The sequence below is a fragment of the Megalops cyprinoides genome, chromosome 16 (genome assembly GCF_013368585.1).
Source record: "Megalops cyprinoides isolate fMegCyp1 chromosome 16, fMegCyp1.pri, whole genome shotgun sequence".
Taxonomy (NCBI): domain Eukaryota; kingdom Metazoa; phylum Chordata; class Actinopteri; order Elopiformes; family Megalopidae; genus Megalops; species Megalops cyprinoides.
The window spans coordinates 24,235,823-24,254,950 of record NC_050598.1 but is presented as its reverse complement, the minus strand read 5'-3'; the positions used below and the strand labels follow the sequence as shown (position 1 = coordinate 24,254,950).

The 19,128-nt window shown below is 39.9% G+C and overlaps 2 protein-coding genes across 2 annotated transcripts; both read left to right on the top strand.

Moving 5' to 3' along the window:
- Positions 1-1,236: 1,236 nt before the first annotated feature.
- Positions 1,237-8,679, top strand: arl13a (ADP-ribosylation factor-like 13A). The gene is made up of 10 exons (XM_036548565.1): positions 1,237-1,256; positions 4,729-4,836; positions 5,703-5,773; positions 5,905-6,154; positions 6,807-6,912; positions 7,274-7,479; positions 7,730-7,835; positions 7,995-8,259; positions 8,376-8,492; positions 8,624-8,679. The coding sequence occupies exons 1-10, from the start codon at positions 1,237-1,239 to the stop codon at positions 8,677-8,679; spliced, it is 1,305 nt and encodes a 434-aa protein (XP_036404458.1).
- A 5,559-nt stretch (positions 8,680-14,238) lies between these two features.
- Positions 14,239-17,061, top strand: tmem35 (transmembrane protein 35). Its single transcript, XM_036549028.1, has 2 exons — positions 14,239-14,464; positions 16,244-17,061. Exons 1-2 carry the CDS (start codon positions 14,345-14,347, stop codon positions 16,604-16,606), a joined length of 483 nt encoding a protein of 160 aa, XP_036404921.1. The 5' UTR covers positions 14,239-14,344; the 3' UTR covers positions 16,607-17,061.
- The last annotated feature ends 2,067 nt before the right edge of the window (positions 17,062-19,128 follow it).

The following is a 19,128-nucleotide window of genomic DNA, read 5'->3' as shown; positions in this document are numbered from 1 at the left end:
GAAAAACGAAAATAAATAATTTAAAAAGACAGGAACCACAGGAGTTCTGTACAGAAGGGAAACTTCATCTGGAATTTTAACGCCACCTAGTGGTGGAAATGAATTACTGTATTGAAATGAGTAACACTTTCAAATGCGTGTATGTATTTTCAGATGTTAACATTGCACAACTGTGTAAATCATGTAATAGTCATGACTCTATAAACATGTGAATCTGCATATCTATATATAAACAAGAATAACAATATTACTTTTACTATATTATACTCTTTTCCATTTCCATTTCTCATCTTCAAAAATCAAAAACTACCTACCGATCAAGATAGAACAAGAATCTGACCAGTTTCAGAATATTGCAACAAGCACATTATATCCAAACAATAATAAGAAAAAGAATACTCATAATATACCTTCTTTAGAAAACATCTTACATACAATAAATTGCAGCCTAAAGCACTGCAAAGACAGATGACAGAATGAGAAGGAAACAAATAAGATCATTAGAAAGCATTAGTCAAAGACCATTTCACACACACACACACACACACACACACACACACACACACACACACACACACACACACACATATATACATATATATATATGGTTTGCATTTGCATTGCATGCTTTAAAAACAAGTGAGACAACCCTAATATCAATTCTAAAACATATGGGTTGCAGGGTCAGGGGTGACATGTCCCCTTTTTTATTCCAGTCAAGAGTCATGCTAGTCATGAAAGGTAAATGTTTTGAACATCACAGGGAATCAACAATCACCTGATGTTAACGCACAGCCAGTGTAGGAATTCCTTGATCTTTGGCGGCTGGTGAAGCACTAGCTGTCTATTCTGTGAATGACCACAGGGATGATGCCATTACATTAAGCTAGTCTTGCACTATGTTGCATTAGCTCTGTACACCCCCTGGTTTTCTTGCTAATCTTCAGCCATTAAAAGACAGTGGTGTCACCAGATGTCACAAACAACCCGCCACACAGTGACACACCTTTGCTGAAACTGACCCGAGCTGATCCCATTTAGAACAAGACAGACTGGCCAATGGGGAGCATGGTCCTCACGTAAGATTCAAATGATTGGAACACAAGCATACACTGCGTTTCCCAGATTGCACCACCAGCATGGGGTGACTAATGGATTAAAGGAATAATTTGAGCCTGATTAGTTCTTCGCTGAACGGTGCAAAATGTCACAGCAGATGCGCACACAAACAACCGCATGGATATAGAAATCCTGCTGTAAGTAAAGAAGTTTTTTTTTTCCTTTTGATAGTTCTGAAATGAAGATAGGTTTGAACTCTCTCCTTGCTTATTGTCTTGAATTTTTCTTTGCAATTCTAAAATGCTCAGCAAAAACGAATGTCTTCATAGCAAGGATTACGGCTGCACACATAGTCACATGCTATAAGGGAATACAGTGAGTAGAGTTTATTTAGTGGCAATAACAAGTAATGTTTCAGCCTGAACATGAGTCAATTTAGTCATTGGATTTTCATGATCTGATTGACTGTTTAATAGTCCAATAGACTTGTTGCCTTTTTGTTTAAAATATGGGGTTATTTTAGTGTCTGCTACTTTGTATTGTAAGAGAACAAAACCCACTGATGGGTTTCTCACTCTTTCTGTAATGTAAAGGGGTGCTGTCACCATGCTGAGAGATACAATGAGAGGCACATTAGTGGGTCCAGACTGTTCTTTAGGAGCTTACAAGGATGGAGCATATGAGCGGGGAAGCAGGCTTACACCAGCTTTATCTGCCCTGGGTCATCCTGCTCCCCAGACTGTATGCATCTGCTGTTCATCGGTGTTTGTTTTTACTGTCTGTGGTCTCCTGCATTCATTCCCTCACCAGGCACCTCACATGTTCTAATGTCACAAAACAAGAGTCACTAGTTTCAAAATGCCTGCTCTACAAACAGGAACAGGAAAAATACACCAACTGCGGATTTCATTGGTATTGGTGAATCATGTCTTGAAACCAATGTGCCCAAGTTTTTTTTTTTTTTAACACACTGAGCAATGTCATGGGCACAAAACGTTAGCACTCTAAGCAACTCGACCAAAATAATTCATTTTAACGCTTGCATGTGTGTGTGTGAGGGTGAATATCATTAACCATCTATAAAGTACAGTGGGTGTGCTTTTGTGATAATGGACTCATTCTGCCTGTTGTCAATAAATGCTCTAACTAGAACAAATAATGAGAACATCTAGCTGATATATTTGTTCATTTAGAAGGTCAGTAGTGCAATTGCACTAATACTCATGAATTTATACCCAAAATACTAGTGGCCTACAAACAGGCCCATAAAATCTTTGCTGTGCATATCACATAGATTATTAAGTTTAAATAGTCCATGGTAGCACTGGAGTAACTGACATCTTGACTGTTTGACAGGTTTTTAATAGCTAGTCAGTGTCACTTATTTGTTTATGCAGTTAACTTGTGGCCAAAATTTATAGCCAACATTCACTGAACTTATGTCTGCAGTAGCATTTAGTCAATGGTGCAGGGTATGTAGTGCAGAGTCTGAAAAACACCCACCAAATCTTTTCTGGTGGACCTGTAGCAGCAGTTGTCACCAATTTGTTTTTACCCTAGTCAGACTGCATCCGTTAACTTGTGGTAAGGGCTTGAATGGTGTCTAATAGTGTTATGATCACACTCACTGGTCTGGGAGTGCAGCCTGGTCTGACACTATTGATCATATAACTTGAATGGAGTGTAGATTGGGTAATAACTACACAGCACAGCAAACTAATTTTACTTTTGAAGCACTCACTTCTTTACACAGCTCTACAAACAACCAGTCATTCCACCATTTGAACAAAAAAAAAAAAACCATGACAGAGCACAAATACAGGTCAGCATACAGTAAAATATGATGCAGTTTTAATTCCATAACGTCCATTGAAAATACAAAACCTACACAGCTAACCAAATTATTCACATGCCAATAATATTAAATTGCCTTCTTGAACAATTTGCTCACTAGCTGGCATTAAATCAAAGGCATTTAATGTTTCAGGAATGACATTGGATATAAACTTATGGTTAGCGGATTAGCTACCTTGCAAGCTAGCTGGCAATGATTGCTCCAAGAAATGCCTTGCTAACCAAAGTAACTGTCACCAAAAGTATGATACAACACTGCATGATTACTAGACAGACATACAGGTTTGGTCATCTGGACATGGGGATTCCTAACGTTTGTGCATGTTAACTTTTTCATTTCTAGACACGTCTAAATACACTAAGGTTTTGTCCAAATGGCTTTATATACTCTGGTGCTAGCATATCACTGTGCTTATTGTACATCAAAGTTTCAAACCACAAGGTTACAGTTATTCGTAGTAGATGTAATACTTACTGACGACTGCAACCAAGCTGCAAGCTTCAATCAATAGGCTAAGGAACAAATATTCTAATGACTTGGTCAGGATTCTGCGGTGCTGAGTGTTCCACAAAAGTAGTGCGGATTTCCCCTGCCTGCACAGGGGCAGAATTTCTGTAAATTGACTGTGGAACGTCAAACCTCAATTTCAGTGAATTCTTTGAAACAATATGTAGGCAATGAATAATAATGAAACACTATACATAGTCATTAAGAAACCTTTTATATAGAGTGGTGGAACTTAAGTGTTGACTTGGTGTCCTTACATCAATCATCATCATCTTATTTTTAGTTTATAATTTATAAGCTGAATGTACCATCCCATAAATCAATATGCTTGTTGACTGAGTTGCATGAACTAGATTTTCCTTTTTAAAAAGATTTCTGTTGATGACCTTATTCCGAGGTTCCATACAGCTAGACTGTTATTAAGAGATGCACATGCAAGAATATCAAATCACATAAGAAAACTGACATGCAGATACAGGAATTTCAAATTACATATACATAAGAAAGTAGACAAATGTTAAGCATCTGAGTAAATCGGTGCAACAAGATGTCATACACAAACTAACAAATCCAAGAAGGAATCATTTACAGTGGTTCAGAGTAAGTAGAATAGTTTCCACAAATCTTCAAACTCTGTTCTGTAACTCCATTCCTTGTATAAGTAACTCTTGGTGTAGAAATTACCTTGGTAGTTTTAAGATATTAATTAATATGTCAGGTGGTATCATATTACATTACATTGTTATCATTTATCAGACAGCATCCATTTATAGGGCTGGATATTTACTGAGGTAATTCTGGGTTAAGTACTTTACCCAAAGGTACAGCAGCAGTGCCCAAAGGGGGAATTAAACCAGCAACCTTTCAGTTACCAGCCCTGCTCCTAACCACTATGCTACACTACAACTTCAAGCAGACCCACCACATTTTTTGTTTTTGCTTTCACGATGGTCATAGGCAACTCATTCTTGCGAACACAAAAATCCAATTGATACATTTTAGTTAGTGACATTGGAAATCACACACTGCTGAGCAGACACAAACGGTTATATTTCTTTATACTACGTCATAACACATGCACAACCTTTTTGTGATCTTGTGTGACTGAATTTTATTTTTTGACACCAAGTACTCTCTCACACACAGCACACAGAGCACACTAAAATAAGATAAAAGATTATTCAAAGATAATTAAAGTACTCCCAAGCCTTCTGTTGTGGTTAAATGTGCATGGGTTATGACTCAGGTCTGCCAGTTGCTGGAATGCTGCTTCACCGTGTGTTCTGTTCTGCTCTGTTCTGCTACAGCTGTGATCTACCGAAAAGATGGTGGCCACTGTGCTCCCCTCAGGACAACATGTTCAACCTGATGAGCAACTGCTGCAGCTGGGTCTCCAAATACCAGCAACCCGTCAGGTGAGTGAACCCTGCTCTGGCACACGCCGGCCCTGCCCCGACGGCGCTAGCCTGGAACCCGCCACGTAACATCACAGCACCACATCAGGCCTTCTCGGAGATCACCAGCTTACTGGAGGTTTACTTTCGATCACCAAAAACCACATCATGGTGTGTTTGACAATATTAACAAAATGCCTGCTGTTAGGAACATAAGGAGTTGACTGTCCTCTGTTTTTGCATGGTGTAAGACCGGCAGTAAAGCTGCTGTCACATTGCTTGGGTTCACAGGTTAAGACTGAACATCTGGTGCAGTATTACACAGACTGGAATTCTCTGGCCTGTATGACCCTCTCATGGTAGAATATGTGTCACTATAATACTAACTGAACATCTGTTTGACTGGTAACAGCTCAAGTCCCATTTGTAGTTATAAGACAAGTATCTGGGACCTCTTTCAAATGTACACCTTGTCTAAAAAAATCAGAAAATAGTTATTGTAGCATGTTTACAAAAATAACTCTTTTTTTCAGTTCTTTATTATTCCTTTTGGGTGATATTGCCATTTGTGGAAAAATTTTCAGTTGTTTGAGTTTTAAAGTAGTACTGGTGTGGATGTTCTCTTGTAATTGGTCCTTCAAGCACAGATGTCATGCAGTTGCACCGCAAAGGGATGGGACTACAGACCTATTCTCCATCCACCCAGTCTTTTAACCTGGTGCATCCTTTTGAACTATAGCAAAAGCATGTCTGTGTGCACTATAGCACGGCTGTGTGTTGCCTTTGCACCTGGAAATCATGTTTAACTGAGACACGAAGGGGGTTGACGGCATAAAGGGAAGCACCCGCACTGTCTCATGCACAATCCTTTTTCTTGTGCACTTCAGGAAGGCCACAGTGTTGGTGGTTGGTCTTGACAATGCAGGAAAAACGTCCACAGTCAAAGGGATCTTAAAAGGTACTGTAACACAGAGAGCCACAAGTGAACAAAAACATAGCATTTATAATCCTATGTTTTTATTTGTGCTGGTCGCACTAACAGTCCTCGCCTGGGTGATCAGTGCTTGCTATGTGCAATCCTGCCCACAGTGTTCCCGGGTGAGTCGAACCCCGCGCAGGGATGCATTCAAACTGATCTGAGAGTGGACAACTTCCTGGTCACCCTGCTGGACATGGCTGGAGTGACGGAGTTTCGTGGAGCCTGGAAGGACCACTATGGTGAAGCTCATGGCATCATCTTTGTGGTGGACTCCAGCGACAGACCACGGATTCGGGAAGTCAAGGAGCTTCTGGTGGACCTACTGAAGCAGCCCAGGGTGGCGGGAAAGCCCCTCTTGGTGTAAGGGTCCCTCTCTGTGGTTTCTAATTTTCAATACTCACATGAATAGTGAGGATGGAAAGATGCTAATGAGAAATGCTTTTATTTTATGTATTTGTCTATTATTGTTTCATGCAGTAACAGTCATAATTGGTTTTAATTCTAGCTCTAAATGGTTATACCTCAGTGTACCTATAGTCGCCTCTCAGACAATTATACCAAATAAAGAAATACAAGTAATACTAACAGGAATTCTAATAATTCTACTAACAACAATATACAGTCATTCATAGGAAGTGAGAGCCATGATATTCTGGGGAAAAAAATATTTTCAATTAATATTTTATTTAAAAGGAACAATGAAAATGAAGTTTAGTGGACTTTAGTGGACTGATTAATTTAGTACTATTCAGGTAGAGACTGTGAGTGAATGTGATTACAAAAACGCTGTCTGCTACTAATGAAAAAAAAAAAAGAACAACAATGAGGATATTGTGCTGTGGACATTAAGCCACAGCTACATTGCTATCATTTTCTCTGTCTAAGAGCTGACAGCAAGCAGGATGTGGGTTGTTTGAAGTGAAATGCAAAATGTCTGCAGCCACGCTGTGATAGAGATGTTCGCATGGATGGATGTGTATGGTGTGATGCTGTGAGTGCTGATGTGTTCCAGGCTGGCCAACAAGCAGGACAAGATGGGGGCTCTACTGGGAAGTGAGCTGATCGAGGCCCTACAGTTGGAGAAGCTGGTCAACCAGAGCCACTCTCTCTGCCACATTGTAAGCCTCACACAGATAGCTGTACTTACATACCCTTGTGTTCCCCAACACTTGCTAATCTGTCCCCTATTTTCATATGACTTTACAATAAGTTTTGGCAATATTATATTCTACTACACCATAGCAGAATTTTTTGCTTCAGGCTAAAGCAGCATAGCTGATGCCAATGGATAGTTGATGAAAGAATTTTTAGAATACAAAATTAATCACATCAAACAGGATGCATAAAATATGCCAATGTGTAAATATTAGAAGTCTATCGAATCTTATCAAATTAATTTTTGTTGAAAATCACAAGGTGTTACAGCAAGAACGTAAGGTAAGAAATCTGTGCTTAGTGGTTGGGTTTTATGCCTCCTAGGAGCCGTGTTCGGCCTTGTTGGACGTGCGAAGGTGGTCAGACAGGAAGGCATTGCGGGGCCTGCGCTGGCTGCTGAGGGCCATTTCTCTGGACTACCCTGAGCTGTGTGCCCGTGTGGCCAGGGATCATAAGCGGCCACCAGGCCCAGAGGAGAAGGACAGGCGCGTGAAAAATGAGAAAGGGCGCGGCAAGCCTAAGGAAGACAGGTGAGAGTCCCCAGCCAACGCTCTGTCAAACCTACGGCAGAATAGGCCAACGTGCAGACTTTGTATGATAAACAGGCTCATTGATGACTTCAATTTCAATCTCAATTAGAACTCACGGGACAAGCTCAGGCTTTTACTAAAATAAGCAAGACAAGTAAGGGGAAGTTGTGTAAAGTTTCCACTCTACCGCCAAATGAAAGTCAGAGATTTACCGATGTGCTGTATTGTGTTGTGTTGTGTTAATGGATAGAATCCGCAGCAGCAAGACTGATCTTCGCCAAGCCCAGCGCCCCCAGAAGGATAAGGAACCTCAGCCTGGGGGCAAATTGGAGCCCATTCGAAATATCCTGAAAAAGGTCAGCATTTCTCTTGTTCTCTTTTACTCCTTTTGATTCCAATATTTCCATGCTTCGACAAACTTAAAAAGAAACATCTATAAAGGAATGCGTCAAATTTGAATATAGGCTAGTACTAGTCATCCCTAATTCATCAGCTGCTTCTGTTTACTACTATAGGATGGCACTATGAAAAGGAAGCTGAAGAAGAAGAAGCAGGTGAAGATTAAGGATGGTGTGAAGAGCAGTACAAGGAGGAGGGAGGAAGAGGAGGAGGAAGAAGGGGTGGAGGCGGAGCAAGAGCTGAGCGGGCAAAAGGAGGAGAAAGCCAGCACTGCCCTGTTGCCCCGCAACCGTGGAAAGCTGACCCGCAAAGCCAGGGTGAAAGAGGAGACCATGGAGCTTAGAGAATCACCTGACAATGAAGAATCTAAACCAAAGACAGGTACTCTTCCTCACCTAGAGAACCTACATAAAATTGGGAATGGCGTGCAGAGTTTATCTGATTTACAAATTCTTTTCTGTCTGTACCATAATTAAGTATTAACATTTCTAATACAGGAAAAGGAGAAAAGAAGAAAAAGAAAAAACCTGTTAAAGTGAAGAGGAAAAACAAAATAAACACAGAAGAGATGCCAGCAGCATACTCCCAGCCAGTGGACCTTTCTGCTACTTTTGGTAAGAATGAAGTTTCCCTGACATTTTTGTCACAGTAGAAGAAATGCAGGGGTAAAATTAACTACTAAACCACTTGAGGTTTTGTATGGAACACTGATGTGCTTCTGTCTCTTCTGTTTCTTCTCTTATAGATCTCTACAGACAAGCCATTTTGGCTCTGAAGGCCCGACAGGAGCAGGGCCACTGATCTCGGGGTTAGACAACAAGATAGCCCTGTTTGCTGACCCTGGCAGCTGTGGTGGTTTACGTGCTGAGGCACCTCAGAAACACCCGATCATCCTCCACACCATACAGACCAAGAGGAAGTTCTGCCGAGTCAGAAGCACAGTAAATCAGTCTGGGAAGAGCAAGGTGCCACTTCTTCAGAACTTTAATGAGTCCCTTATCACTGGCATATCTTTAATAGATGTTAGTGCATACTAACCCAAGGGGGAAGTGTTGGGAGTAAAATTATCTACAGCAAATAAGCTACATTATTCAGCACTAATTTACCTGCATAAAAAGCAAAGCTTAAATGTACTTCAGCTTCCTTACACTTCATCCTCCTTTCTAGCTACCTCCATTCACGGTTTCAGTATACATTGTATCAGTGAGTCTTTATATTTCACACCAACTACAGTTTACAACTCCATGACTTCATTTGTGGAGGATATAAAGCTGCATTTCTAAGACTGGTTTGCCTCATTCTACATAGCCGAATAGGACAGAACAGATACTACAATTCTATGACCTAAAACTATAAGAAATGAATGCTATTGCAGTTTTAATATCCATTTTCTTATCTCCTGTCAATCCTGTATATAAATAGCTTGGATAAAAGTATTGCATAATAGCAAGGACCTCAGCCAGATGGACAGTTATGTCCTGCAGACAGGATTAAACTGCCATACTGCAGCCAAATGCATGCAGTCCTGCTCATTCACTAACCTTCTTATTTGGTATGCCACATCGGTTGCATTTCACAATTTATACAGAAATTATTTGCTGAACTGTAAACATTTATTTTGTCAATTACCAGTTACTGGATTTTTTGTTCGTTTATCAAAGTGTCACACTGTAAATTTTGTAATGTAACAATATAATCGCCAAACATTTTGTTTTTCATGCAATGTTCCCTGCTGCAGTGAATTTGTAGATGTGTGGTTTTATTGTGTGATACCAATATGAGAAACAAGTTGGCTATATAGTCATGTATATTTGATTTTATATGATTGTTTAATAACCAAATTCTCTTGTTTTTTAATACTTAAACATTTATCACATACAAATGGGAATTAGCATGATTTGAAAGAAAGGTTTTGGTTTCACAATGTGATCTTAGTGTCAACTGTAACCTCAAGATTTATTCTCTGAGTGCACTGCTTCTCAAACTATTGCATGAAGCATATACCATAAAACTGTATTTTTAATTATTAAAATCATGCAGTCCCAGACAATCAGAGTGGTTGCAATCAATTGATCTGTCAGTCCTCATCATAATATTTAGGATGAGGTAACTTCATGCTACTTGTACCAAGGGCTTTGGAGAGTACCCTTTCCTTTGCCACAGTCAAAAGGAAGTTATTCCTTAGTCGTCCAGTTCATCCTCCTCTTCCCATATTGCCAGCCCTTGCCCCTGTGCAGCAGCCAACGGGATGTCAACCATCAAGGGATGCCCTGAGTCAGTGAAGTTCAAGTTCCAGTTCTGCAGTGACACAAAACACACAGGTTACTTCATACCGTTTCCTCAACCATCATGTCTTGCAACTGCGTACTGGGTCCTGTATTCAAAAGCCAATAACCCAAACAGCGAATATTGTAACAATAGCTATACGTGTCTTACTGCTAGCTAGGTTGTGGGTTGCTGATGAGCACTGCAGGAGGCAGTAATCAGCTGTTATCCATCCATAGCGCAAAGTCATGTGAGGAAAGTTAGGCTTTTTTTTTTTTTTTTTTACACAATTAACACTGAGTACAACCTTGCATTGATAGCCATTTTCAAGGTTTAGAGGGTCTTAAAGCAAATATCCTGAGTTTCTTGAACCCAGTTACACTCCCCATCATTCATACTCACACTAGCATTTAGCTGTTTGATGAAGCAACAGGTTTTCTGTAGAAGCTCCCATTGAGGAGGGTCTCGTCTACCATTGTAACACAAAACACATAGGAACTCTGTGGAATAGAACCAGAGAAGCCTGCAAAGAAATTAGAAACATTTGTAAGCATACAGAACCGAGCTCTTTACATTTAGTGTTTAAAATTGTTGTTATTGATTAGATTCATAAAATCATTTTAATACAGTCCACAGCTTCGAAATCGCCATTTCAAAGACGTTCGCTTCATATCTCTGCACGGATGTACTTCAGCAATTGTACATACAATGACGTTAGGCGTTTCACAACTTACATAATCATTTAATAGCTACTTACAAAGACGTTTCGCCAAATTCCAATTCCAAGTCACAAATAACATCAACAGGTTGTTTAGTCAGCCAAAAATCTTTCACGTCGAGGACACCCCTTTCTTCCAGTTGAGACTTCTGTATTAAGGCAAATTAACAAATAGCAAATTCTAACGAATGCAACTTGGGGAGAGTTTTGTTTAGACATATGCTTTAGTCTGATGCCTCACGGTACGAGACCTGAGCTGAATGCAGCTGTGGCGACATTTAAGCTCGGGCTGTCCTGGAAAAACTCGCCATGAGGTTGTCTTTCGAAATGAAAACTGCATGTCAAATATGCCAGTCATGACCTACGTAGACTGCAAAAATTTCCCGATTGAATATTGCATTGTCTTATCTGCCTCATAGGCTACATGACCGTAGTCGTGGCTACAGGTAGCTGCTATATCTTTATCTCATTCATCAACGATTCGACATGTTGTCAATACTTGATATATAAATATATATTTCAGTGTGGGTTAAGGTGTGTTTCCAGGACATACCTAGACTAAATGCAGTAACATAAGCTAGCATACACGTAGCCTACATTAGCAGGTGTAGTAGGTCGTACGGTTTAGTTCGCTGGTTAGCCGGCGTCAGTGGCAATACAGAAGGCATCTCATATTCGGTGCATCGGCGCAATGCCACGGGTCTGAAAATATTGGGAAAAGCGTCTCTGTTGACAGAAAAGTATTAACTAGTTAGTTAACTAGCTAGCTGTGTAGTTAGTAAGACAGCCAGGTAGAGAATCTACGACAAGAGTTGCCATACCAAACGCTGAATTGCTCCCTCCATCCCTGCTGAAAAAAACACACGACAGTTAACTGGCTAATGTTACACTAATTTAACAGAGTAATTTGATAGTAACGTTAACGTGATTTGCCTTCTCTGAAAACTAGCGTCGCATAGTGTAGGACGCTATCGGTTTAGACATAGGCTACCGTTATCAAACAGTTAATTGTCGCTAACGAAATGTATAGTTAGCGAAACAGCTACCCCGTTAACCGTAATCTAGTAATCTATCTGTCTGGCTAACGTTAACCGATCAATTTCTACGAATAGAACGAGATTGAAGAAAGTATTTTGCCCTCTTAGAAGTCAGCACGGAACACGCGCAACTTAATTTAATAGCGAAAGTGTAAGAAACTACTACTTAGCTAGGTAGCTAAGTTTACGTATGGCGTTTGCCAGAATTTGAGGTTATTGGTCAATGGTAGCAGCACAGTGTAAGATACTATACATGGTATAATCTGTGAAGTAAGATAATTTAACTACCCCCACTGTTAGCTCGACAGCAAAGGTAAACTGAAATAAACCTAATGCATGTAACATAATATTAAAATAGATATTTACCCAGAAAGTCAGCCATGTTATATTTTCCCAGTGATATCCTGCTCTTAATCTTAAAATAACGCACGATAATATCAATACGTGCACGACCTATCCCCCTTTGAGTTGTCAACTCGATAGAGCGAAGTACGGGGTTATTCACGTAGCATTGATGGTTCTACCCATATGCAAATTGGAAGGGGCACGCCTCGAGTGTCCGCGGCAGAGTTTCACTGACGCATTATTTTCCGTGTAAATGACAACACCGATGGACTACATTCAGGTGGCGTACATAAATGCTACATTTCGTAATTCAGCCCAGCGAATTTCTGCTTGTCTGGTGAGTTGAGGGGGAGGGGGGGGGGGGGGGGGGGGGGGCTTCCTGATAAGTTACCCTTTCCAACAGAAAAGCAGTTTTCCTTCGTACACAAACAGACCCCACAGGTCTTTCTCAACCCTCTCCTGGAAGACCCCCTGCCCTGCATGTTTTAGATCTCTCCATGCTCTAACACAGCTGATTCAAATGATCAACTCGTTATGAACTCCTGAAGCTGCTTAATAACAAACTGATCATTTGAATCAGCTGTGTTGGAGCAGGGAGAGACCTAAAACATGCAGGGCAGGGGGTCCTCCAGGAGAGGGTTGAGAAACACTGCTTGTAGGCTACCCAGCGCAATTCTATGAATTATTTCCATCCACTGATTCTCAATCCTGCTCCTGGGGCCCCCCCTGCTCTGCATGTTTTCCATCTTTCCCTGCTCTAGCTACCTGAGTGAACACATCAGTGGCACTTTTGATTAGCTGAGTACACCTGATTTAATCACTAATTTCAACCAGGTGTGTTTGGAGCAAGGATAGATAGAAGATATGCAGGACAGAGGGGCTCCAGGAGTAGGATTGAGAAACACTAGATTTATTAACGGAAACGGCTGGTCACACTTTTCAGCCATTCAGCTGTCCCCATTCAGGTTTGTTCCTAGCTACCAAGGGGTAGGTTAATACAAAATAGTTTAAGTTTTGTGGGTGAGATTATTGTGTGTTGGGCATTCATCTGAATGATTATGCGGCAATATGAGTCTGGGTCAGCTGCAGGCCTACAGTTAGGACCGAGGAACTGTGCACAGAGGTCAGTAACACACATTACCTCCCATGGCTATAATTATTCTTTAATGGCTTAGATACATTATAATGTCCTGTTGTAAACAAATGATTTTTGTTATTGACAGATTTTGCAGTTCTAAGAAAGTGTAACACAGAATTCCCAACAATTTTCAGTTCTATAACCAATATCCATCCCTGAATTCAGTGTTGTGTTTACACCACATTGAATTCCTTTGTAAAACTTGCAATTTAAGAGAAAAATGGAGAGTAGTAGCCTACCGAGAAACTTGCATGACTAAATGCTTAATGGAGTGGAGAGGTCTCACTTAATTGCACTTGGCAAGAAGGCAGGCCCTTCTTGAAATGAATGATTCCATCACAGTTCCAACTAGGAACCATTCACATTTATAAAACAGGTTAATAAGATAGAGTGATTAGACCTTTGAATGTCTGGATCTGTGGTTAGATGAAACGATTATGAGATTATAATGATTTAACATTTTTATTACTTTTAAATTTATTTTTAAGTCAATAAATTCTATGCAAAATAGCTGAAATGTGATAATGGTTAATATATTTTGATGAATTTATTTTTTTAAGTAAAGATGTAAACAATATGCTTTGTGAATATCAAAGGAGTAGCACTCATTGCCAAATGAAAAAAAAACGTATCACTTGATACACTGCTGAAATGTAAGAAAGTTTTAGCCTGCATGTCTGGAAAGGACTGTGTGTGTGTGTTTGTGGTGTGTTTATGCACATGCAATGTAGTGGCTTTGGCAGCCCCATGGGAAACTCCTGAATGGGCATCATGCCTGCGCTTTTCGGCGTTTGGACCCAGTGGAAGACCGCACGTCACCATTCTTGCTTTTCTACCAATCCCGTTTCGCTCTCAGGTCCCCATTGTGTCGTATTTAGTAGCCAGTCGAGCTAAGACAGCGCTCGAAAAACGGCGGCGTCTTACTCCGTATCACTACGTTGTTGGGTGGAAAAAAAGGCGAAGATGGCTTCTCCAAGGACAATAACCATCGTGGCCCTTTCCTTCGCCCTTGGCCTTTTTTTCGTTTTCATGGGCACCATAAAGCTCACACCAAGACTAAGCAAAGATGCTTACAGTGAGATGGTAAGTAAATAGCGCCTGGTACGTGTAACGTGCAGCAACATATATTCACCTCGAGGACAAAGCTTTTGTTTCGTTGATTATTACGTTTCTGCATATTTTCTGGGCAGTGAAACGATACGTGTTACATAATATGAAACAATCATTTCACGATTTGAATTTATGATTGCGTGTGATTTAGATATTAACAATTGTTTATCGTCGCTGGGAGCTGCCTTTATGACATTCTGAAAATAAGACCAAAAGTGTCCCTGTTTTAGTATATTCTCATGGATTTTCATTTACAAGGCTAACCAGTGAATACGTAATCATTCGAAATAAATCACCAGTATTTATTCAGTTAATTCGTAGATTAAATTTGCTGCATATAATATACATTACATGCAAATTCAATGCGATTTTAATAGTCGGTTACACTGCACTCAAAGCTGTACTACATTCGAAAATAATGAGCATATAGTTGTTTTAATTTCACCTCGATTTTTTGATCAAGAGCTGTTTTTTTAAAAACATATTTGGCAATAGTGGTAGAGTAACCGTGCTTCCATGGCGGCTGTTTCCAGCAAATTCTATCCTGCACCTGCTGGTGCTGATGTTGAATCTGTTATCCAGTAGGAGAACGCCAGCACTGTCCTCAAACTGAAGGAGGCTGCTCTCACGTCCAGACTTTGTATTTATTATAGTTGATGTCGAATGTCTGTTTTATCTTACGTTGTCCTAAAATTTTGTCTGAACCAACAAATTAATTGCCGGAAAGGCTGCGTCAGGCTCTTTTCACTTAACACTGCCTCAGTTGTAATGGTCGAGGCCTGAATTATGCAAGGCTACCACCGTAACAGTTTTTAGTACAGTTAATGTCTTCTTTTGCGTTAGATGTACCCATCTTTCATATAACTTGTGACTGTACTATTATCATCAAGGTTTTGTACACAAAAACGAAGAATATTTTATGAGGTCATCTCTTTTAACGTGAAAAGTGCAGATTAGCATATGTCATAGAGCAGAGAGTGTTACATATTGCAATATTAAATAATTACGTTTCTAACAATTGATGGCAGTGAAGGTACTGCATATACATGGTTTAATAGGTCACACTTTGTTTATTTCACTGCTTTCATAACACATATGTACTTTGGCTGTATAATGTGTGGCATGGTATTTAAACAGCCTGATATTGTTAGTAATTATGAATAAATGTATGATTCATTTCTACTAAGATAATGCAATTCAAATAACTGACAGTAATGCATAAAGATAATGCTAGTAAGAGCTGTGTAATGTATCTTGTCAACACACTTGGGAGCCTTTGTAGCATGTAGTGAACAAACACCAGCACTCAGTTAAATGCAGTCAAATTGAAGAGGTTTCCATAAATCCAGGGCTGTCCCCCATCCCTCTCCATCTCTGTTGCATATGCGTTCAGATTACTTAAGTGTTTGAGTATAGCCCTCAGACCTTCCTGTAAACTATAATTAGGCTGGTCAATTTTTAGAACGTATTATTCGCCTGTTAGAGCAGTTATAATTTTCCTTTGTTGCTGGGACAGACATTAAACCATTCCAGTCGGAAGAGTTGGAAATCCAATGGATTGGGCCTCAGCTTTACTGAATTTCCCAAATGGCATGATGCATGATGCACAACAACCATAATTCCATAGCAGTAAACATTGACTTCATGTTCATGTGTTCACAAAACAACATATTATGACCTGCTGATAAGTCATGGTCTCCCTTTGTAAAGTATGCTGTGTATTTTATTGCCTTCATGGGAACTGTCTTTCAGAAACGGGCATACAAGAGCTATGCCAAGGCCCTGCCAGGCTTAAAGAAGATGGGAATCAGCTCGGTGCTCCTACGAAAGATCATTGGCACACTTGAGGTGGGCTGTGGTGTGGTGCTGACGTTGGTCCCTGGGAAGCCTAAGGATGTGGCCAACTTCCTGCTGCTGCTGGTCATGCTGGCGGTGCTGTTCTTCCACCAGCTGGTGGGCGACCCTCTCAAGCGCTATGCCCACGCCCTGGTCTTTGGTATTCTGCTGACCTGCCGGCTCCTCATCGCCCGGCAGGGCGATGAACGCCCTGAGAGGGAGGAGAGCAGGGAGCAGCAGGTCAACGCTGAGGAAAAGAACAAAGTCAAAGTGTCCTAGTTGCGTCCCTGGACTGGGCAGAGCCGCACCAAGAGGAAACTTGGACGTCTCTTTGGATGATAGAAATCCTCAACAAATAAAACGACAGGCGCCACAAAAGAGATAGCTGCACGCCCCCAGCTCCCCCATGTCCCCGTGTTCAGACTGTTGGTTTCACCTGCTCCCTTTTGCTGTTTTTCTGTGGCAGCAAAAAAAAAAAAAAAAAAAATCACCTTCCTGACATTGGACAATCACATATGTGGCATCTGTTTTGCCTTCATCTGTTTGAGGAAACAAGCCAACTGATGTGACAGTCATTACATCCAGTCTGAAATTTGTTTGGGTTTGCACTTTTACATCTCACTTTAAATGCATTAAGATGGCAGTAACCACACGTACAGTTAGATTGGTCTTTACATACATTCTGTTTTGTCAGAATGTATGTATGCCAACTTTGTCATATTCATACAGCATCGTCTGTCATACATGAATGCAGATTCATATTGCATCTAAATGGACAATACATTTTGTTTTTGTAATGTTTATATAAATAGGTAATAATGATATCTGAAATAATTAAGTGTGCTTAAGCATAAACAATTTGTCTTATTCTAATTAAAACATTCTGACTTAGCATCACTGTATGTCTGTTCTGTTCATTCACTGTACAAAACAGGAAATGTTTCGGTTGTGTTTTTTTTTCTGATATGTTCCAAATCACTTTTTAGTCATGTATATGGAGAACATGTAGAATGTGAACCACTTTGTGTGTATTTTGTTGGTTTTCCTTGTTTTCTTCCTTTTGGCCAGCATTATTGCCACTCTTGTACCTCTATTTGTGCATGTCATAAAAGAAATAACTTTAATGGTAGTTTGTTTTGCTCCTCTTAAACTGGTGAATTTGTTGTTGGTATAACAGATCCACCTTCCTGGTTTTGCTGCTCATCAGTGAGGAGGAAAAAGCTTACAAAGGAGGATCATTTTCACAGTGCTGGTGGCTCCATCTCTGCCTTTACCCCCATTAACCAGGAGGCTGCCACATCATAATAATGTTTGACAAAACCCTTTTTGCCTTTGAATATAACATCTTAAACTCCCTGTTCCAACGTCATTTTATTATGGCATGAACAAGATCTGGGGTCAAGAAGGAACAAAATTATGAAGTACAATTTAAGTAGTTTATGTGTTAAGCAGTGCTTTAATCGCTGTTATCAAGTAGTAGTATATCTTTGGGGCTTTTATTTCCAGTGTTTTACCTTAAATAAATATAAAAATAAATCCTTAAATATAAGAAGTGAAATTAAGAGACACTGCCCCTCATAGTATAGAGGATTTCCTATCGAAACAACAATAGTCATTTTCAGAGGGATTATTAAAATTAAGCTTAGTACACTAGGCATGTTTTACTCATCTATATCTTGATATAAAAGACATGGAAATGGCAGCATTTTAATGTTACCTGGAATGGAAGTAACTTGGGTGAAATTGAAGAAGGCAGCCTCCTAAGCATAAAAGAGGAGTCATTGTGAGTTCAAAAAACAATTGTCTTGGTGGCTTTGGGAAAATAACAGTTATGAAAAAGAACTGATATGTCACTGTGCTTTGAATTCTGTAAAAAAAAGTGCAAAATAAAGATTTTCGGAGGAAAATGGTGATTTACTGTATGCAGCTGTGAGGTTAATAAATATTCAGTTATGATGACTGTATTAGGTCACAGATTTTACAAACTGGCATATGGGATTGGCAAAATATACCCCATATCTGCAAACTTGCAAAGCACCAATGGTCATGCCTGTTTTGGATTGTCCAACGGAAATGAATACAATGTATATGGAAAAATTGAATGAAATATGTGTGGACTGGATAAAAATATACAACACAGTATACATTTTGTGGTGTTAGGATGATTGCTAATACATTAAAGGGTTAAGAAGAGTACAGGGTTGCAGTACCATGATCTGACACTGATTTCATGATTGGGTGTGTAATAAAGTTGCAGTACTGAAAGTGATCTCTCCCATGGCCCCATTGTGCCACTCAGTGTCTCATTCTTATCATGTACCCATCATTCACTTAATTCGTATGTATGTGTATATGTACTTTGCACTGATTTTTGTACATGCTCATTTGCAAAAAATGGGTACTATTTAGTTATGCAGTAAAACCAACTTAGAAGGACCAACTTAAGTCTCATACGAATTAAAACATTTAGTGCATACACAAAACAATACAAAACTGTACTATGCACATGTACAATGTATGGAGGCTACTCTGTTCCTTTTTAAGCAACTTACAAGAAAGCCCATACATTTCTCTTAGAAAATAAATAATCAATTACTGTATATTCAGTTCCAAAGAATACATTTGCAGATTACTTTCAGTATCGCCCACCCATTGTGACACGCAGAGCACTGGAGAAAATGTTGAATGAAGATGCCAAAATGATTGTCAACAGGGCCAGAACACTGGGCAGCACTTGTGATAGTGCCTCTTTCGTGTAGTAATGTGGACAACCTTTTTAGCTGTAAGTTAACAATCTCAGA

Excerpts from the sequence above, each read along its gene's own strand:
- arl13a (XM_036548565.1), top strand. The coding sequence starts at position 1,237 with ATGGATATAGAAATCCTGCT. Across the intron at positions 1,257-4,728 it reads ATGGATATAGAAATCCTGCT|CTGTGATCTACCGAAAAGAT; the intron begins GTAAGTAAAGAA and ends GTTCTGCTACAG. Across the intron at positions 7,480-7,729 it reads GGCAAGCCTAAGGAAGACAG|AATCCGCAGCAGCAAGACTG; the intron begins GTGAGAGTCCCC and ends GTTAATGGATAG.
- tmem35 (XM_036549028.1), top strand. The coding sequence starts at position 14,345 with ATGGCTTCTCCAAGGACAATAACCATCGTGGCCCTTTCCTTCGCCCTT. Across the intron at positions 14,465-16,243 it reads AAGATGCTTACAGTGAGATG|AAACGGGCATACAAGAGCTA; the intron begins GTAAGTAAATAG and ends ACTGTCTTTCAG.